Source organism: Littorina saxatilis, linkage group LG15 (assembly GCF_037325665.1).
Source record: "Littorina saxatilis isolate snail1 linkage group LG15, US_GU_Lsax_2.0, whole genome shotgun sequence".
NCBI lineage: Eukaryota > Metazoa > Mollusca > Gastropoda > Littorinimorpha > Littorinidae > Littorina > Littorina saxatilis.
In genome coordinates, this window is record NC_090259.1 from 18,660,912 (window position 1) to 18,683,811 (window position 22,900).

General features: G+C 42.9%; 1 protein-coding gene across 1 annotated transcript; it reads right to left on the reverse strand.

Annotated features, from left to right (window-relative positions):
• Nucleotides 1–1,806: 1,806 nt before the first annotated feature.
• On the reverse strand, nucleotides 1,807–13,486 carry LOC138948737 (uncharacterized). Its single transcript, XM_070320342.1, has 8 exons — nucleotides 12,134–13,486; nucleotides 10,763–10,880; nucleotides 9,798–10,092; nucleotides 8,226–8,466; nucleotides 6,028–6,343; nucleotides 3,758–4,190; nucleotides 2,869–3,092; nucleotides 1,807–2,322 (listed from the first exon to the last, which is right to left on the reverse strand). Exons 1-8 carry the CDS (start codon nucleotides 12,440–12,442, stop codon nucleotides 2,108–2,110), a joined length of 2,151 nt encoding a protein of 716 aa, XP_070176443.1. The 5' UTR covers nucleotides 12,443–13,486; the 3' UTR covers nucleotides 1,807–2,107.
• Nucleotides 13,487–22,900: the final 9,414 nt, after the last annotated feature.

Genomic DNA, 22,900 nt, shown 5'->3' on the forward strand with positions numbered 1-22,900 from the left:
AATATTGTGGTCTAGGACCCCTTCAATGTTGAGATATGTTAATTTTCATTTTGATCTGGATCGTCCTATTTATAGATTTGGCAACACATTTAACGTTGATGCAAGGGAGCTAACACCGCGGCTTTGTTGACATCCTCACTTTTTCAGAGGCTAGAACAAGCTGTAATGCATGTATTATGGTCCGCGCATGGTGACATATCGTCATTATATGGTCTTATGGTGCGTTTGACATCGATTATGGGCAAACTACACTTTGTAAACACGGGAGCGCGTACATATGCCTTTAAAATACATTTAGATATAGTAATGTTAATGTTATAGTAAAAACATTACTTAAAAATAGTAAAAACATTACTTAAAAAAAAAAAAAAAAAAAAAAAAAAAATCAATGAAGAAGGATGCTCCCCGCCAACAACAACAAAAACAAAAACAAAAAAAAAACAAAAAAAAAAGGCAAAAAAGAAAGGGTTGAAGCAGCCTGCATGCAACTGAGATTTAAAAAAAAAAAAAAAATACTTGTAAATATCTGACGAGCTTTGCCTTGAAAATATAGCTGCTACGTACCCGCTGAATAGACAAATTTCGGAAATAACTCGGTCGGGTTTGTATGTGTTGTGGAAGAGTGGCCTTTTCTTGCAAGGCCTCTGCCAGGCATTGAAAGGGCCAATCACTAGCGAGGGGTGTGTGTGAAACACGTGGACCGTAGCACATGTTTCCGACACTCCCCCCGCTAGTCATGATTGGCCCATCCAATGTTTGGCGGGGGTTTTCCAGGAGGGGGTCGCTCTCCCACAGCACAAACAAACTCGACGGAGTATTTGTTTTCGGAATTCGTCTGTTAGCAATCTCTCTTTTGACATCTTGTGCACACTATTCCGAAACGTACTCGCTGCTTATTTTCTTTAGACGATGGAAAGATCCTAAAACTGCTTGCTGGGATGTCACAAGCAATGAATGATTATATGACGAAATGAATGACGTAGAAAGGGAATGACGTCATATTATCACGTGAACAGCACTTAACTCTCCTATTTCTGCAGTGTGTTCATTCTACAGACCACAATCAGTACTTTACCCCAGCGAATGCAACTAGAGAACTCCCTCGACCATTCATCCCTATCGACCTAATATCCGTCCATCCCGTTCTGGCCCCACTCGATCCATTCCCGCTTGTTTATCACTCCCCGGTCGATGACCATAGACACACCTCCATTCCCAAACTGTTTGCGGACTGCAGCACTAACAATGTCTTGACCACCGCTCAGAATCCTGTTACAAGAAAGCTGGCCGGTCCAGCAAACATTGACACTGTCTGTTTCTCTGTGTGTTGGTCACTTTGCCCATAACGCGCTCTTCGATTGTGTTGTTGTATGCAGACTCGAGTGCTCATAATGTCTCGACCACCACTATTCACCATCCTCTTTCAAGAAATCTGATCAGTCCAGCAAACATTTACTACACCGTTATTTCTGTGTCTTGGTCACGACCACCAATTTCCGATGATAGACAATGCATCTCCTCTACAACTTGCCTTCATTTCGTTGATTGCAGTTAATACCACTTTAACTCATTGGACTTTCCAGAGTATAGGTCTTTCAGCCTGCTAATGAAAGTTAATTAAGCTTCTTAAAGGCACCAGCCTCATGTAGAGAATCATGTACACGTCCACAAATCTTCATAAGCTTTTGCATGGGGTAATACTATTGTTTCACAAATACACCTGCCAAAATACAACAGCGTTCTGCTTTCTGTGCAAAGTGTTAATATTGTGTTGAAGTGTTACTGAAAACACTATTTCACCAATTCAATTTCAGCTGTGTACATCAACTAGCATTGGTACAGACTGTTGGCATGTGTGTCTAAGATGAAGGATGTTATTATCTCATATGAGAGCATAACCTTTTTCATACACTTGATTCTTAAGAGTAATAATATTAAGCTCCTGACCACTGATAACTCAAATATGACCTCTACCATTCTCAAGATTGTTCATTCCTGCTGCACTAGTTCATTTTCTACTGTTGTTGATAAAAAAAAAAAAAAAAAAAAAAAAAAAACTGTGCCGCACAGTTTGTTCAAACAAACAAACAAATTCTCATATTTTTGTTCAACACTGAAGAAAATCAGCGGACCAGTCCAGGACACTTTTGACCAGCGACATCTGTTGATCTTTATATTTGTAGTAATCGTCTCCCTTGAAGAAATACGTGGCGCCGTCTGGTGCCTGAAGAACGGCGCTGACGTTGCAAGGCACACCGAGACCGGTTATGGTCTGAGGTCCCGTCACGTGACCTGATGCTTCTCTTTGCCAGTACTGGCACCCTGTAATTAAGACATTTATACTGTGACGTACAAACTGTTGGCTGTGGCAACCATTGATTAAATTTTTGTGTATCTGTTAGCTAAGCCTTCTTGACGGTTATCAAGTCACGTTCCACCTAAGCCTCCCCCCCTCCCCCCAACTCATTCTTAGTCATAGGGAGGACACACGGCAAACAGACATCCACACCCACACACACACGCGCGACACGGACAGACGCAGACAGACAGGCAGACAGACAGGCAGACAGACACACAGACACAGACACACACAGACACACACACACACACACACATATACACACACACACACACACGTACGTGTATCGACGACTTCAACACCAACACGCTACACTCGACAGGCTTGCAACTGACCTTGAAGATGACTGTTTCGTTGTGTGATCCTAACCAGGGGTAGTGGCGACCATCGCAGTCACTGATCATGCTCTGTGTGTGAGCGTGTGTGTGTCCGAGCGTGTGTATGTGTGTCAGTGAGTGCATGAGTGTGTGTGTGTTTGTGTGTGTGTGTTTGTGTGTGTGTGTGTGTACCTTTCAAAAGGAAAGTACTGTCATCTCTGGTGAAGGCGGCATCTACGTCACACGGCAGTCCCCAGGCCGAAAGAGTGTCATTTACGTAATCATTTGACGATGACGTCAGTACTGAGAAACACGTCACGCTGCACCCTCTGACGAAACACACGTCATTGGGATCTTCAGCACGTCTAAAGGCAGCGTCCGCAGTAGCCGGTAAGTTGCCGAGAGTGTCCGAAGCCCTGTTGGACCATACAAGAAACTGATTATCGTCGTGACTCAATGTGACACAGAAGTCGAAGTGTCGGATGAGGTACTTATAGGGGGATGAAAGATAATGATGATCATCGTCATCATGAGGAGAAGGAGGAGGAGGAGGTGTTGGTGATGGTGATGGTAATTGTGTTGAGGGTGGGTGTTGCGTGCGTGAGTGTTATTTTTGTGTATGTGAGTGTGAGTTTGTATGTGAGTGCGAGTTTGTATGTGTGTGTGTGGCCGTGTGTGTGTGGCCGTGTCTGTGTGTGTTAAGGGGCTTTGCTATCAATAGGCTGAGAGCCTTTAGCAATTCTCAGTAGTGCAGGGATGCGGAATGATAAAATCGATTCATCATTTAGTGATCATGTCTTACTTCACTAGCAACGTTGTCGTTCAAACGGCCGAACTGTGTTTACCAGCGGCAGTATTGACAAAAGCTGATATCTTATGGTGTACATGTACAAGCGTAAACTTACATGACGTGTTGATGCAATGAACAGTTAGAATAAGAGGCTGTTCAAGACACCGCCTAAGACTCTTTAGAAAAAAAACCAACCTCATGGAAACAATTTATAAACAAACACACGAAGACCCACACACAGCAAGCAAAACCCGCAAGACAAATGAACATCGCGGTACTCAGCCGACCTACCCAAGCTGGAGGGGTTCCTGTATGTGGATGTTCCAGTTATACACCACGTGACGGCCCCCTACTATAAACAGCACCTTCTCCTCCCCCTCCTCCACCTTCCATGTCACCGCAGCGTCTACCTGCACGTGACATGCACCACGTGACAGGCTGGCCGCGTTGCGAACGTTTTGCAAAAAGGCGGCCCACACGACAGACAATTCAGGGCGCGCAACTCGCTCAGGGTAGTCCACCAGGAGCACGTTGGGTGCTCTCCCCGTGAGGTGACGGTGACCTTGACAGACACGTGATATGTTGTGGACCAATGGGAGGCAGAGATCGGCGATAGTCGTGACGCAGCTGACGCTGTAGCCAAATATGGAGACTTCGAGGAGAGGCGCGTTGTTCTTGTTCCGGCACTGCTGTTGGGAATTCTCTACCACCTCCTGACAGTGCCCTGGAAAACAGAAACAATCTGCGGTACATAAACTGTTCAAGGCAATACAAGAAGAGAGGGATCTTGAACACTGCTGTGCAGAAGCATATGTGCGGTACACTAGTAAACTGTTCAAGTTAAATGCAAGAAGAAAGGCTTTGAACACTGCTGTTTGGAATTCTCCACCACCTCTTGCATGGCAATGCCCAATTACCTAGAGGGGGGGGGGGGGATTAGTCTCTAAATTGAAGTAAATTTACAGATGTTACGAGCAGAAAATCTCAGAAAGTCATTCTTAAATCCGGGTAAGGGGTAGGGGAGGCGGGAATGGGTGTCATGATGACGCAAATTTGACGTCACTAACCTTCCCCCAAAAGCGGTGTATGGCTGCCTGAATGGCGTTATAAAAACGGTCATACACGTAAAAGATCGTGGGAGTTTCAACCCATGAACGGAAACGAAAAAAACGCCACTGACTGACTGGATAAGTAAATGACAGATGGCAGTTTCCTTGCTCTGCCTAAAATGTCAACACTTTTGACCTTTCAAAGGCTAAAGAGGGAACTGTGTCAAGTCGGTTCAAAAGACTCCTCTGAAGTACAAAAAAACCCACAAAAAAACACAACACACACACACACCAAAAAACAGCATTTTTATTTACACTGATGGGGTTATATTTGACCGCTTCTTTCCGAAATGGCCAGGCAACTGAACCCATGGCCACTGCAATGAGCGACTCCGCACCAGAGCTGTGTATAGGTACGAATTCCAATATCGGTTTTTTTCAGTTTCCTTGTGTCAAACCGGTATTTTGTACCGGTATACCAACACTGATTTCAGCATGAGACTTGGCTTGGCAGTTTTTCACCAATGCAGGGAAGCCACACATAGCACCATACGCAGACCTGGGACCCCCTGTTTTGCACTAGGAGTATTCTAAAGCAAACTTGGTGTATTTTCAGTAAAATGAGCGTACTCCACACAGCATTTGAACAACCATGATTCAAACATGTTTCACAATCGTCCGTCACACCGTTTATTACACCCCCGGTATAGGGGTGTGTATAGGTTTCGCTCGATGTGTTTGTTTGTTTGTTTGTTTGTTTGTGTTCGCATATAGATCTCAAGAATGAACGGACCGATCGTCACCAAACTTGGTGAACAGGTTCTATACATTCCTGAGACGGTCCTTACAAAAATTGGGACCAGTCAAACACACGGTTAGGGAGTTATTGGTGGATTAAAATTATACAAGGACTTATAGAGGAACATCTTAATGGTCAAAGGGAAATAACCATTCTCACTCAGTCACTGCCACCAACTGAGAAGGTTATTTCCCTTTGACAGGGGTGTTTTTCCTACCTCGTAGGAATTTCTTGTTAAGTTAACCAATACACGTAAAACTAATGCTTCTTTCAATGTTTACTGACAAAAACTGTAATCATGAGTCATAATACTGGATCGACTTCGGGATGTGCTTGTGAAGAAAAGTAGAAGTAATTTTTCACGTCGTATTTGTTTCCACTGACCGTACTGCTCGTTTTCTGGATAATCTTGCGTACAAAATACGACGAAATCGTATCCATGGTTCCCAGGTCTGTATACGCTTAGCCTACTTAATGGTTTTCTTGACAAAAATGAGGCGGTCTACATGTTCTGCCTTCAGGGATGCTCTCTAGTCTGGTCAAAATGTCCACAGCAACGAGGAAAAAACGCTCGATCGGGTCGCACAATCGTTATCAGGATTGTACTCGGGTGTTTTCGTTGATCGCTACGGAAATGTACGAAGAATACCGGGGAGGAGCGATGCGGGGGGAGTGGGACCAATCTATTTAACCCATAAACGCTATTTACTCACCATTGACGTTGACATCACCTCGCCACGTGCTGTGAAGCAGACGCTCACTGTGAATCCATCGAAAGTTCAGGTAGTCATCGAACATCTCTGATGCCACACGCTTGTCCACAATGACAAACAAACGCTTGTTCGAGGTGATGGCGTCACGCAAGCTAGGCCACCTTCCTACGTCACGATAGACAGCGTTGACGTCATCGCCCAGTTGTGCCGTTATTTGACGGAGAAGAGCGGGAGCAACACGGTCAAAGTCTTGCATTTCGTGATTAAAGTTGACTGTCACCACTTCATGCCGGTTTTCACGTAGAAACCGTTTGATCTGAAACAGAATGGATTTTTAGCTTTCTTTGGAGTCACGGGCCAGCGAATTCATTCAATTGCTAGCAATATGAATGCAGTCTAAATGAAGTAAGCAGCTGTGCACTGTCCAAAAGTCCATATATACATTACCGGTTTCCGTGCAAGGTGGAGAAAACGTGTTACAAAAAAATACAATAATAATTTGGCAGTGTCGATCGAGCAGACACAAGGAGAACATATAAGACTGAGAAACAGAAAAACACGAAGCGCGTGCCTACTTTTCTTTCAAAAACACAGGAGGCAGGTTTCTTGTTTTGAGTATAACCAAACACATCCACAAACAGATACAAACGTCGCCCTGATATGGCCCTTCGTGGTCGGCTGGGCGTTAAGCAAACAAACAAACAAACAAAGATACAAACGTACACATAAACAAAGACAGATAGACAGACATGCAGACAGGCAGGCAGGCACTCACCGTCACGCACGTACGCACGCACGTACGCACGCACGCACACACACACGCATGCAGGCACGCATACAGATACAGTTATAACACTCGAGAACTATATGAAGGATAGACAAACAAACAAACAAATATAATACACGACCCAAACGACAAGCAACAAACTTGCTTTGCCATCAGAGGAGGGGCCGGGTAGCTCAGTTGGTAGAGCACTGGACTTGTGATCCTAAGGTCGCAGGTTCGAATCCCGGCAGGGACGGACACGGGTAAACTTTATGTGCAGACTCAGAGACGGTATCCACCCCCGTGTCTCCACAGTGGCACGTAAAAGACTGAATACACCTAAACCCGCACACACCTGGGTAGCGCTACTCTTATTGCTGCTGGCTTTCCAGTGGGAGGAAGTGACCCGAATTTACCAGCTTTGGGATAATAGAGTGAAGGAAATGAAAACAAGTCGCGTAAGGCGAAAATACAACATTTAGTCAAGCTCAGTCGAACTCACAGAATGAAACTGAACGCATTGCATTTTTTCCGCAAGACCGTACACTCGTAGTCGTAGCATCGTCTGTCCACCGCTCGTGGCAAAGGCAGTGAAATTAACAATCCAGAAAAGCGCGGTAGCGGTTGCGCTGAGGAGGATAGCACGCTTTTCTATATCTCTATTCTTTTTAACTTTCTGAACGTGTTTTTAATCCAAACATATCATATCTATATGTTTTTGGAATCAGGAACCGACAAGGAATAAGATGAAATTGTTTTTAAATCGATTTCGGAAATTTAATCTTAAACATAATTTTTATATCTTTAATTTTCAGAGCTTGTTTTTAATCCGAATATAACATATTTATATGTTTTTGGAATCAGAAAATAATAAAGAATAAGATAAACGTAATTTTGGATAGTTTTATAAAAAACATAATTTTGATTACAATTTTCAGATTTTTAATGACCAAAGTCATTAATTAATTTTTAAGCCTCCAGGCTGAAATGCAATACCAAAGTCCGGCCTTCGTCGAAGATTGCTTGGCCAAAATTTCAATCAATTTTATTGAAAAATGAGGGTGTGACAGTGCCGCCTCAACTTTTACAAAATGCCGGATATGACGTCATCAAAGACATTTATCGAAAAAATGAAAAAAATATCTGGGGATATCATACCCAGGAACTCTCATGAAAAGTTTCATAAAGATCGGTCCAGTAGTTTACTCTGAATCGCTCTACACACACACACACACACAGACACAGACACACACACACACACACACACACACACACACACACACACACACACACACACACACACACACACACCACGACCCTCGTCTCGATTCCCCCTCTATGTTAAAACATTTAGTCAAAACTTGACTAAATTTAAAAAGGAATAAAAAAGTAAATGAATAAACAAGCAAATGATGACAAACGCTGTTCTCACTTGCTTGATCATCTTGCATACAGGGCCACCACAGGCAAAGTTGTGAAAGGTGCCCAGCAGACCGCAGTGCTCCCAGCTCGTATCCACGTCCAGGAATCGAACCCCAAACCTCAGCTGTTCCAAGACTGACAGGTACTGGTTGCGAACCCAACAGCTCAAGAACCCAAACCCGCCATCGAACCCAGAGCCCGCATTGTGGGAACCCGCCATCGTCATCTGGTCAAACCTCAGCCGACAGAACCTGAAATTAAGAAACGCTCTTTGGAAACAGACATTCGGCAGCTTACCAGCGTTTCTCGCTGATTTCAACAGGCAAAAAGTTAAGTCGATAGAATCTGAAAAAGTAAACTTTGTTTTGTTTTTGTTTTTGTTTAGAATTTTTTATCATTGAAAGCAAAGTTTGCTGTTTGTTGTTTTTATTTGTTTGTTCGCTTGTCTGATGTTTTTTTGGTTTATTTAAAAAAAAGAAAAAAAGATCAACAGCAAGAACAACAACAAGAACAACATCAACTACAGCAGCAACAACAACAACAAGAAGAACAAGAAGAAGAAGAAGAAGAAAAAGAAGAAGAAGAAGAACAACAACAACAACAACAACAACAACAACAACAACAACAACAACAACAACATCCAGGAGAATCAAAGACCACGAAATCGTGCCCCGATGTTCCCACTTTACGGCTGAACGTTCATTTACATGTAATGACTTGAAACCACGAGACACGAAGCTAGCTAGCTGGATTTTTAGTACAATTTTTTTTCTCTCGATGGTACACGTATGTGTTTTCTTGCGAAAGCTTCATTTTATGGAAGCAATAATCATTAGTTTCACGATTATTCACAGTTAAACTGACGGATGTCTGACAGCAACAACAACATCAATCCAATCTCTTCTTTGTCTAAACACACATAAACACAATATATAGGGCTCCCCATAGCGCGCGTCCCTGCGTCCTTTACGCACTAGAAGCCGAAAACACGTACTAGAAATATATGGAGGGGGTCCCTGGACGCACTAGATTTTAAAAGAGCGGGTCCTAGGACGCACTAAATTTCCTTTATCGTGCGTACCGTATAGATACCATTTTCAGACTGCAATCGACACTTCGCAGTACACTATACGTGACCACAATGTTTTATAAGTACACTGGGACTTTTCGGCTTTTGGACCCTTGGGACCCTCTAAAATACTGCAGTGGGGGTCCATGGACCCTCTAAAATTTAAAAGTGGGGGTCCCGGGACGCACTAGAAGGGGCGTCCGTGGGGAGCCCTAATATATAACAGGCTTACTTGGTTTGATTGTTGTTTTTGTCTTGGTTAGCTACTATCAACAGAATGTGTCACGGCTAACCTCTTATGCTGCAATTTTAAGCCATGGACCTGTATCTCGTTCTTGTAAGTCCGTGATTTAAACTATTGCGTTGACATATTGTAAGAATAAGGATAATGTATCATATAGTCCTGTCAGGTTACCCAAATTGTATAATGATTCTCAGATAATACTGTAAATCACGAAGAGGGTGGTGGTTCGCGTTATTAAAAATGATATTATTATCATTATCAACATTAACCTTTCATCACCATTACACGGGAAACTGGCTCCAAGGTGGGTGACATTATTATCGCGGGTGGTGTCGTTGCTTTCACAGATCCGCCAGGAGCACAGATTCCAATCATCAAGGCTGGACCGGTACGCTGGGCTGTTCCGTGACGGAAGGGCCCAGATGACGTCATCCTTGATGACGTAAGAGGTGCCGTTTTTCCACGTCAGAGCGGCATCCAGGTGACAAGGAAGACCAAGGTTACTGGTGTTGCCGCTGTGAACAGCTCGGCGGGTGGTGCGGTTGATGGTCCAGTACTGGCAACCTGTGCACGCAAATCGATACCAGATTTGGTGGGGTAAAATTAAGCTTCTTCAAAATCCTTCTGTGAGGTTTTCAACCAGAGATTCATTTTGTTTGGCCTTCCAACTGTATCACTAGTTGCCACATGTGCAAAGGGAACATGCAAAAACAATTTGATTCTGTAACCTCAAATGTACAAAAGAGGGGTAAGTTTGTGCAGCGCTTTAAGCAATGTTATTTTTGGGATGATGATGATGATGATCGATCGATGATGATGATGATGATGATGATGGTGGTGGTGCTGATGGTGGTGGTGATGATGATGATGATGATGATGCTGATGATGATGATGATGATGATGATGATGATGATGATGATGATGATGATGATGATGATCAATCAATCAATCAATATGAGGCTTATACCGCGCGTATTCCGTGGGTACAGGTCTAAGCGCAGGGATTTATTTTTTTATTTTTTTATTATGCAATTTATATCGCGCACATATTCAAGGCGCAGGGATTTATTTATGCCGTGTGATGATGATGATGATGATGATGATGATGATGATGATGGTGATGATGACGACGAGGATGAGGACGAGGACGATGATGATTGTGATAAATAATAATCATTTTTGAATGCTGACACACAAGCAAAACCCTCAGAACAAAAAAGAATTTTGCCTTGACCTTTGAACACCAGCACGTGCTGTCTGTCAGTGTTTAACGCCGCATCCACGTCACAAGGCAACCCCAGGCGCGACACTCGACGTGACCGTAACCGCTGCCTCTGCCTCGATGCGTGAACCTTACAACAAAGAAACAGAAAAGAAAAGAAGAGAGTTGATAAAAATTATAAGTAAAGATATGAGTGAATCAATAAATGAAAGAAAAAACAAGTCGCGTAAGGCGAAATTACTACATTTAGTCAAGCTGTGGAACTCACAGAATGAAACTGAACGCACTGCATTTTTTCACAATGACCGTAGTCCGCCGCTTGTGCAAAACGGAGTGAAACTGACGAGCCTGTTTAGCGCGGTAGTGGTTTCGCTGTGCTGCATAGCACACTTTTCTGTGCCTCTCTTCGTTTTAACTTTCTGAGCGTGTTTTTAATTCAAACATATCATATCTATATGTTTTTGGAATCAGAAATTGACAAGGAATAAGATGAAATTGTTTTTAAATCGATTTCGGAAATTTAATTTTGATCATAATTTTTATATTTTAAATTTTCAGAGATTGTTTTTAATCCAAATATAACATATTTATATGTTTCTGGAATCAGGAAATGATGAAGAATAAGATGAACGTAAATTTGGATCGTTTTATATAAAAAAATAAATTGATTACAATTTTCAGATTTTTAATGACCAAAGTCATTAATTAATTTTTAAGCCACCAAGCTGAAATGCAATACCAAAGTCCGGCTTTCGTCGAAGATTGCTTTGCAAAAATTTCAATCCATTTGATTGAAAAATGAGGGTGTGACAGTGCCGCCTCAACTTTTACAAAACGCCCGATATGACGTCATCAAAGACATTTATCCAAAAAATGAAACAAACGTCAAATTTCATAAAGATCGGTCCAGTAGTTTACTCTGAATCGCTCTACACACACACACACACACACACAGAGACACACACACACACACACACACACACACACACACACACACACACACACACACAGACAGACACACATACACCACGACCCTCGTCTCGATTCCCCCTCTATGTTAAAACATTTAGTCAAAACTTGACTAAATGTAGAGAGAATCATACTTCAGACTGAAAATAAGTATACAAACCAAAATATACAGAATGTACAAGAAATAAAGAAATGAAAAAAGCTGAACAAACGGGCATAGAAAAGAAACAGACAGACAGACAGACAGCAAAGAAAGAGGGAAACAAGACAACAATAAAAACACTTGTATTTTCCTTGCTTTTCCTTCTGAAAACTACTGTCTCAACACAGACAAACAAACACACAGACAAACAAACAAACAAACAAACAAACAATTCTTGACGTTCAAGTGAGTCCCAACTTTAGCAGCGTTACCTTGTAGTAATAACATCCTTTAAAGTAGAAACTTTTCCTCTTGCCGAACCAGTTCACAGCAGCGTCAATGTTGGCAGGAAAGTCCGGGTCGAGATGAGACACACTGAAGACGTCTTCCTCGGCGTTGTGGAGGTCGTTGTGCACGATGTACTGGTTCTGGCTGAAGAACATCGTCTTGTTACTGCTCAACAGCCTCACGGCCGCGTCGATTCGCTGGCACAATGGAGGGTAGGAGGCCTCAGGCGTGACCCAAAAAGAAGCAAGTATTCCCACACAAACCGAGAGACGAAGCATAGTGGAGTAACACATCTGCTTGCTGTATGTTTGATTGTTTGATGATGTCTTGCTTGCTGTATGTATGATTGTTTGATGATGTCTCTCTGCGGATTTATATTCTTGGGAGACTGACGTCGTCTATGCTCAATGATACGGCACACACTGATGAATAATTGTGTGCCGTAAAGTCTGTTATATAAGGATTTGTTAGTCGGCGGGATGGGTCCTTTTTGCTAACATGATACTGAATTAAATGCACTAATTTGTACAGAACTCGAACGATACATAATTATCAAGCTTGGTGCTCGTGGGTTTTTTTTCTCAGCAAAGACTGTCAGATTTCTGTTTCAAACACTAAGACCGCTAACAGTACTAGTCAGTAGCTTGTAGTGTGTGATTCTGCGACATCATCAAAAGTCTCTTCATCTGACAACCCCGCTGAAGCTGAAGCAAGCATGCACACAGCGACTTACGGAATGTTAAAATACTGCCCTTTAGTACAAGTAGGCTATGCGTCAGTGTCAGCTTGTGACATTTCACTCAAATGGCCTCAAACGGCCGTGTACCACGTTGACAGCACATGCTCTCGTCAAATGGCCTACCCTGCGTTTTCTGCTACTGACTTCACGATGACGGATACTCTTTGGACCAACATAAAGTTTGGCGCATAACTAGTTGAAAGGTAACACAACTAGTTAAAAGGTAAACACAACTAGTTGAAAGATAGAACTTGCGCCCGATCCTCTCTGTCCTTGCCTATTTCATGAACACTTATTGGCAAACTCGAAACTGAAAACGATATATGCACTGCGCACGTTCATCTAGGTGTCGTTAACAGAAGTCCTTCCCTGAATCAGTTTTCTTCTCGTTTTCCGTGTCCGGAATATGCGCGGCTATGGTTCGTGTTTGGAAAGGACACCCATGGGCCGAGGTGCACGAGAAAGTTACCAACCGGGTGGGAGCCAGGGCCGCGGTGTTGGATTGGTTGAAATTGAGATTTGGTTGTGATTTCAAAGAATCAGACACCGCGGTTTGCTTTCTCCTGTTTGGGTGGCACCCACTTTCGGTTCGTGCACCACAGCCCTGGAGTCAGCCCAAAGTGTCCCTACATTGAAGGTGGCCTGTGACGACAGGCGCATGTTTTGTTGACAATAATAGGCAAAGGGACAACAAAGGGTGTCCCTTGACGGGAGGTACCCTGTTCTCGGAGTGGCCTCACCGTGACCACATGTAGGCCTACCATGGAACCTGCCCTGGTGACCACCTCTTGATAACGAATACCTGTCAATTACGATCACACCAAAGAACAATCCACCTTCCCATAACGACCACCCGTGTACCACTTTTGGTTGGTTGGTTGGTTGGTTGGTTGGTTGATTGATTGGTTGGTTGGTTGATTGGTTGGTTGGTTGGTTGGGGTTGGTTGGTTGATTGGTTGGTTATTATTTGTTATCGTCTCTTCAGCTAGTTGGTCCCTTGGGTGGTCGTAGTAGACAAGTTGGACTGAACCACAATAGGCCTATCTATACGAGCGTGTTCAGGCCAAAAAGCCACAGCAGAGAGTTCCTTTGTCATGGAAGACGACATAATCGTGATAACGCTAATGAGCATGTCACCCACCAGTATCACGATTCTCAGCTGCAGTGTCACGTGCTGTAATACTTAATTCATTATGTACATGTACTGAGCTGTGTGTTCCGGCTCTAGCATTACTACGGCTGCCCGACGGACGGTCAGATACTGATAGTTCACCTTTGCCTTACACCCCAGTCACACATAGTCGCCGCTTCTACTCCGATGGAAAAGTATCCGAGAGCGTGGCCAATCGTGGGCCAAACGTGGGAGGATCTCCATGAGCGTGGTTTGGTCGGGGTGGGATCTGCTAGGTCGGGAACCTGCACGCCCTTCCCACGCTTATTTTGAACTGCACAATAAGCGTAGCCGGGTCGTGGCGCAGTACAGTCGTGGTGTAGTTTAAACATTTTTATTTGCCATGTGCTGGAGTTTGACGGCGATATGCCCCGATTTAATAACTTTTTTTTTAGATCGGAGTGATCGGCATTGTCTTCATAAGGACGTAGAGCTGTGTGACGGGGGCCATAGTCACTGATGAAGATAAAGTACGTAGAGAGCGTGAAAATGTCACCCATGGTGTAATGAAAACTGCACACTTTCACCATAGTTCATTGACACTTTCACCATAGTTCATTGACACTTTCACCATAGTTCATTGACACTTTCACCATAGTTCATTGACACTTTTGTGTGAATATCCAAAGTACGAGCACTGTTTGGTATACATTATCACCAAAAGTAGCACGGTTGGCCTAGTGGTAAGGCGTCCGCCCCGTGATCGGGAGGTCGTGGGTTCGAACCCCGGCCGGGTCATACCTAAGACTTTAAAATTGGCAATCTAGTGGCTGCTCCGCCTGGCGTCTGGCATTATGGGGTTAGTGCTAGGACTGGTTGGTCCGGTGTCAGAATAATGTGACTGTCATGAGACATGAAGCCTGTGCTGCGACTTCTGTCTTGTGTGTGGCGCACGTTATATGTCAAAGCAGCACCGCCCTGATATGGCCCTTCGTGGTCGGCTGGGCGTTAAGCAAACAAACACAAAAAATCTTTCGGCCTTTACTTAATTGAATTTTATAAAACGAGATCAAAATAATGAATGAGCACTGTTTTCAGAAACAGAACATCAGGTTTGTTTTTGATTCTCTACTGGCAATGTTTCGCACCTTCGCTTTCTGTAGCAACTGCGGTGTACGGCGCCCTAGACAATACTGAAGATATACCACTACGAACACTGAACTATGATATGCAGTGACGCCTCCGTTCCTGCAAGGCCCTGCGTTCCAAGGCCCTCCGTTCCAAGGCCCTCCCTTTAATTTAAGACCCTCTCTTTTAAGACCATCTTTTTAAGACCCGTTTCTCAAAATAGTTCGCTTCACACAATCTGTGAATTTATCTCTATTTTAAGATTCCCTCCAGTTTAAAAAACACATTTTCTTCACTTTTGAGGTCTTAGAACAGGGGTTCAACAAACTGGCAAGTAAATATGGCAACATCTAGTGAAGTAATCGAACTGCTCGCAAGTGTGTCTCCGTTTGCACTCAAGACACTGAGGAACAGATGCAGGTCATCGACGTGTTGTGAACCCAGTCCTTCTAGCACTGATAGTCTCTGAAGAGCGTCCGGAAAGGACGTTACACCGAGGTCCAGATGGCGTACGTTGAAGAGACTTGATCCACTTACACACCACGTGTACATCCTGTCAAACTCAAAATAACAAGAAAGGTATATCACAGTACTAGGAACGCCTGTGACAAAAACAACAACAACAACAACAACAACAACAACAACAACAACAACAACAACAACAACAACAATAACAACAACAACGTTACGGTCACTGATCTTCGACCCAGCGGTCGTTTAAGTGGACATATATAAAGACGAAGAGTGATCAGTGACCGTAACGTTTTGTTTTGTCACAATTAATCGTTCCTATAACATACCTTTCTTGGTTTTGTATTCTGAATTTTGGAACGTTGGCAGACTATTTGTTTTTAGATTTCATCTTGTCAAACGTGTGACGTAACAAATATATTTCATGACACAACACGTACCATCCTGAACTCAGGTCAAAACAAGAAATTCCTCCGAGGTAGGAAAAACACCCCCGTTGGTCAAAGGGAAATAACCATTCTCACTGCCACCAACTGAGAAGGTTATTTCCCTTTGACCATTAATATGTCCCTCTATAAGTCCTTGTAGAATCTTAATCCACCAATAACTCCCTAACCGTGTGTTTGACTGGTCCCAATTTTTGTAAGGACCGTCTCAGGAATGTATAGAACCTGTTCACCAAGTTTGGTGACGATCGGTCCGTTCATTCTTGAGATCTATATGCGAACACAAACACACAAACACACAAACACATCGACCGAAACCTATACACACCCCTATACCGGGGGTGTAATGAGTTCGGCTCATTCTCTCCCTGACCGGACGCTACAGTCCTACGCGAATCTATCAAATCAAAAATACAGAGTTATCTCCCATAATTATGGTTTTCGCGAGCACTGATCTAAATTTGAGATCAGTGTTCGCGAGACGAAAATGATTGCAGATTAGCCTACTTCGACAGTGATCTCCGTTCTGTTCTTCACAGTTATGATAAAGACATCGTTCTAAGGTCAAAACAAGTCGAAATTTTGGGACTGCTGCCGGAAGGAGACCGTAATATATGGTTTCATCACTGTCAACTGGTTACAGAAAAAATCGTCTGCTCCAGTTAGCGCCGAAACCAAACGGTTGATTATCACGTGACACTTTTGCCATATTTAGAGTTGTTTGCACAGTAAATACAGCCGCGAAAAATAGCTCGCTTGAAACTGTCTTATATATCAATTCCTTTGTAATTTAAAAATTACAAAACACCATGAAACATCATTATCGGCGATCGCGAACCTGCTTATATATCAATAATACATTACAAAAAGCTCTAAATATGTAAAAAAAAAAATTAAAATAAAAAAAAATCGGTTTTCTTGCCAGACAAGGAAACTCAAGGCATCCTGTCAGGGAGAGAATGAGCCGAACTCATTTTGACCTGAATTCAGGATGAACACGTACACGTTCTGAAAAAAGTCCAACTTTCTGGAACTCTCCAACATCGCTTAAGAGCTGACGCATAGTGCTTCAAAAACTGATATGCCGTAAGCTAAACAGGACTGGTATAAGTTTTGCGTCGATTTTGAGAGGGTACCACAGTTGACCAAACACTATCTTTCTTTCCAGTTAGCTTTCAAACTACCTGACATTTAAGAGTCAAAGTCAACGTTCACCAGTCGGGGACCAAGTCTTACCTTCTGGCTGCAGAGTCCCTTTCGTATGTGAATTTGTTTCATTTATAGAAGCAAAGGTATACATGGGTGGATCAGTCCTGGGGGTGCACAGGGTGCACGTGCACCCCCTCCAGCTCAAAAAGAAAAGAAGAAAGAGAAATATTTTTTACTTGGGAATTTCTTAAAATGATTCCGTGGCAATTTCTAAGCTTAATAGGCACCAGATAGTACCATTTGGCTTCTTCGGACACATATTTTTACGGGGGTGTGGGGGCATATCTCCGGACCCCCCTGGCAGTCTCGCGGGCACGCTGCGCGCCCTCGATTTACACTTTTGAATTCTAAGTGCAACCCCCCCCCCCTTACAAACTAACTGTTTTGCCCCTGTATAACAATCAAACATCTAAGCACTAACAGTAATTTCACACCCCAGCAGTATCTTTATAGGTGCCTGGTGGCCAGACGCAGGAACTTGTTTGGTTTTACTGACTTTATTTTTAATTTTTAAGCCAAAAAATGCTTTTGCGGAAAGACAATCCGTTTCGGCTGGTCTAAAAAAAAAAAAATCTTGATTACCCTGTGGTCATATTTTGTGTGTCGGGCATAAGTTTTAAACTTTTAACTTAGATGTTTTATTTTTTTATTATTTTATTTCTTTATTCTAGAATCCGTCGAGTTTGACAAATTATGAAATAAAGTGCCACAGCTCTATTCTTTTAGAAAGAAAAGGGGGTAAACGGACAACTATAAAAAGTCAATGATCGATCGATTGATTGACTGGCACACACACGCGGCACGCACACTCACACGCACGCACGCGCGCGCCTTGTTCCACCACCCCCTCCCAGATGTTGCTGGCATTAATTAGACTGATTTCAAATGGGTATCGTAGGTCTCTCTTGGTAAAAAAAAAAAAAGGGGGGGGGGGAGGTGCCTTTGCTGGGTAAGGGGGTGGGCTTCTTTTAGATTATTATCATGACTAAGAGCCAGTTGCTAGCAGACGGTTAATATTTATCACAAGCGGCTTGTGCGTCTTTGTTGGTGTGAATGTTTTTGTGTCAGTGTCAGAACCACTTCCGTCGTTCGTTCATGTAACCAGGCCCTTCAATCAGGAGTGGGCTTATGATATGCTGGGTGATCTTAGAATAACCCTTTTTAGCGGATGAGCGTATGATACGAAGAGCGGGGCACGAGGTGAGTGTCTGCAGAAAAAATGTAATAACTCCTAAAATACTAATTATCCTGCAACCATATTACAGTTGTCAAAACCCGAAATGTAGCGCTACTTATTCACGTTGCTCTTTTTACAAAAAAATGCGTATCTATTGAATAACTATCCAAAACACAAGGCAGGTCGCTGATTTGTGGTTGGGTGCTCTTATGAAATACCCCCCTGTGCGCTTATGATAGCTTGATTTTTCGGTTCGGATGCGCTTATGACTGTTTTTTTCGCTGCGCTGCTTAGTTCCCACTTTCTTGCTACCTTGTTGCTACTAAAACGTATGTTACACATTATTTTATTTAGCCCTTTGCATGACTTTTGTCAAGGGAACTTATGCTTTCAAGTGTTGCTGCTTCCAGTGACAGGAAGGTATAGAGATAATATAGTTCTCTGCTTCACCAAATGTACGACCAATAGTGAGATGTTTTGTGTCTTTTTATACTTCCTACTAATACTGCCGACAAACTAGCCAGAATTGCACTATTGCGCCTAGACAGAAAAAGGGTTAGACAAAAATGCAGCCTCAATGACATCTCTCAATTATTTCACGCTCATTATCCTAGCTAAAACACACACCACTTTCATAAAGGAATGTTGATTTGAAAACAAAAACACTAATAGGGTTTGAGATGCGTTCTGTTTGTAGATGGAGTATTCTGGGATCATGGACGGCAGTGGTATTGACCTGGACATATCTCAGGAGATTCAAGTGGAAACTACCCAGGCTGACCCAGGACCACCCCCAGCCAGCAGCACGCCTGCGAAGCCTGCGAAGAAGGACAGGGGGAAGACTCACCTGTGTACCGCTTGTGGAAACACCTACAAGCACTTGCCAAATCTCAGGCGACATATCAGGGCTACTCACGAAGAGGGTTTCCAGTGTTTCATCTGTAAAAAGGCGCTGGTTAGTCAAGTCGCGCTGGAGTCTCACTGACTTGAACGGCCATGAAAAGAAGAAGCATTCAGCTGTGCTGCCTGTAAGAAGACTTACCAGAGCAGGACCAGTCTTGCACAGCACTCCTGCAGCAGCAAACCACAGAGCTTTCCGTGCGATGAATGCCCCAAAGTGTGCCCATCGAAGAAGGCTTTAACTCAGCACAGGCTGAAGCATGCACCAAGACGCGGTCCAGTCCAGACTCCCTTATTTTTAAGGAAGGGAGAACTTGAGCCCCTGTCAGTCACTCCAGAACACGCGTTCGGAATGCACGATAAGCGCGCGTGCTGATACGGTTAGTTAAACACCTCCCTCGGCCTTCGGAAATTTGACACTGAGAGCCGAAGTCGCAGCTCTGCCCAGTCCATAACTGATAAAACAAGAGGCACATACAATACACGGGGGTAGAGGAGACGAAATAGGTGAACAAGAATAATCAGATATGTAATAGTTTTACTGCATTATAACAAACATTTAGTGTTAATGCTGCTACATTTAAATTAAAGCCATGTTTTTTTTAAGGTGTTGTTCTTTGAGCAGTCGCTGTTATTCAGAATAGTCCGGCGCCTGTGGGTGGACATGAATTGCGAAAGCTGTTCCGAGAAAGGTTTAAAAATATTTATCAATTTTAAAAGGAATATAAAAAGGAAAAACATCAATCTACATACAAGTAAAGGCTGTAGTTATCTGTCTGTCGTGAAAAAGGTCAATGTATTCAATGTTTTCCTTACACACTGGGTGTAAATGAGAATTCATACATATATCTCAGCAACTTTTCAGTAAATGCGATACATGCAGATACACACACGAAATCAGCGGCAGCATGAACGAAAAGCCGAATTTCGATCACAATTTCGAAGTTATAATTGAAAACAAGAGGCGAAGCCATCAAGGCTCACGTAAGAAATCGACAAACAGTAACACAAACTTAATCACACACACACACACACACACACACACACACACACACACACACACACACACACACACACACATACACACACACACACACACACACACACACACACACACACACACACACACACAGAAAGAGCATAGGTGAAACTGTGCAAGAAAGCGAGACACTAGATCTAGATCTGTCTGTCTGCATGTAGCCTACTTACAAGGACACGACTGCCAACTAGTCTCGGCGCGCTCAAAATAATAATGACCGAGACTTTCAGTACTTCCTTCGCGTGACGTCTAACCCTCTTACGTCATAATGTGACGTCAATGTAATGTGACGTCTTCAAATGTTAGAGTTTCTACCACAGACATACACACGCACAGACGCACGCACGCACGCACGCACAGACAGACAAAGTTACGATCATAGATGTGTATTGACGGGATCGCCAACTCGTTGCGCGCGAGCGGAAAGCGGAAAAGACGATTTTGACAGTAACTTTACTTCCGGTGCAGTCTTTCAACACATGGAGAAGAAGGAGAATTTCGAAGGGGAGGTGGAGTTTGTGGCTGAGGTATGTGAAAAGCAAACAAAGCAATACAAAAAGATCATTGCTGATGATTGAAATGAGTCATGTGAATCAACAATAAAGATTGATTGTGGACGGCACGTCATTATTTTTGTTTTTAACACTTGAAACGCGAGAGCATCTGACACACTGGTAAATCCGAAGCTGTGCACTCAAGCTGATCAGCAGATCGTTTTTCTGCAGAATTCTCGCTCACATCGGCCACTATTTTAGCTCAGCGAACCGACAAATTTGCAACAGAACAATTTCTGAGTGTTAGAAATTCGGCTGTAGATTTATAGATACCCTTTCTATTCCATGGTTGTTGTTTTTTCAGGGGGAAAGTACCGACATCTCAATCGCTGAAAAGATGACAGCATCACCACAAAAGAAACTCCAAGAATTGCCAAAAGTAAGTAAAAATATTGACAGATCTATGTAAAAGACTATGAAAATTTAGAACTGGAACAACAGATATTCAAGAAATAACCGATAAGTGATATATTATAACTGAACCATTGATAGGTCTATGATGCATGGAAGTTAAAAATGGTGCAGGAACTGAAGTCAGATCAACACATCAAAAAGATCAGTGCAATATATTTGTTTTCTCTCCCCTCTTGCATAATTCTGTTTTGATATAGTCTATATGCTTGATGTCTTCTGTTGTTTTTAAATTCATTGTCACTTCTAAATTGCATGCTTTATTGCAGAACGCTTGTTCTTTCTGCCTTTCAACTGCCTTTCACCGGAGCTCAGAGAGCTTGTCGACCTATTCTCCACCAAATCGTTCAACTTCAAACGTCTATCAACTGCCATTAATAGCTATCATCCAGCTATTTGTATGGACAGTTAGACTTATTTCTCTAGAAATTTAGTTTTACTAAGGGTTTATTGTTCTGCTTTTTTTCAGACATTCCGTCCCGCACCAGAATTGCCAGAGGTTGTTGCAACTACAACTTTGAAGAACTGTGTCGTGATGTACAGCAGCTTCCCGAGTCATGGTGCCTCGCGAAGAACGAGGGGAACCAGGTGGTTAAGGTTGTTGTGCTGGAGCCTGGAGGCCAGCTTGGTTAAGGTTTGACTTTGAGTCAGCATTTTCAGTGATTTTTCTACGCAGCCGATGGTGTTTGGATTTAAAGTGTAAAGGAAAAAGTCCCTCCTGAAGCAGCGTGCTGCAGTTTAGACTGGCTTGGCGACAGTGTTGAAGTGAGTGACAAGTAACATTTTCAGTAAATCGCTTTGTGTTACAATTAATCAACACCAATTCTGAGCCAAGAGAATGATTTTTGACTCACATGCGAAGCAAAAGTGAGTCTATGTACTCACCCGAGTCGTCCGTCCGTCCGTCCGTCCGGAAAACTTTAACGTTGGATATTTCTTGGACACTATTCAGTCTATCAGTACCAAATTTGGCAAGATGGTGTATGATGACAAGGCCCCAAAAAACATACATAGCATCTTGACCTTGCCTCAAGGTCAAGGTCGCAGGGGCCATAAATGTTGTCTAAAAAACAGCTATTTTTCCCATTTTTCCCATTTTCTCTGAAGTTTTTGAGATTGAATACCTCACCTATATATGATATATAGGGCAAAGTAAGCCCCATCTTTTGATACCAGTTTGGTTTACCTTACTTCAAGGTCAAGGTCACAGGAGCTCTTCAAAGTTGGATTGTATACATATTTTGAAGTGACCTTGACCCTGAACTATGGAAGATAACTGTTTCAAACTTAAAAATTATGTGGAGCACATGTTATGCTTTCATCATGAGACACATTTGGTCACATATGATCAAGGTCAAGGTCACTTTGACCCTTATGAAATGTGACCAAAATAAGGTAGTGAACCACTAAAAGTGACCATATCTCATGGTAGAAAGAGCCAATAAGCACCATTGTACTTCCTATGTCTTGAATTAACAGCTTTGTGTTGCATGACCTTGGATGACCTTGGGTCAAGGTCACATGTATTTTGGTAGGAAAAATGTGTAAAGCAGTTCTTAGTGTATG

What these genes read in the sequence shown, in the direction of transcription:
- LOC138948737 (XM_070320342.1), bottom strand. Translation starts at nt 12,442, where the DNA reads ATGTGTTACTCCACTATGCTTCGTCTCTCGGTTTGTGTGGGAATACTT. An exon ending in AGGTGATGTCAACGTCAATG is followed by an intron (nt 4,191 to 6,027) that starts GTGAGTAAATAG and finishes TCTGTTTTCCAG; the next exon opens with GGCACTGTCAGGAGGTGGTA. An exon ending in CAGTACTTTCCTTTTGAAAG is followed by an intron (nt 2,323 to 2,868) that starts GTACACACACAC and finishes TCTTAATTACAG; the next exon opens with GGTGCCAGTACTGGCAAAGA.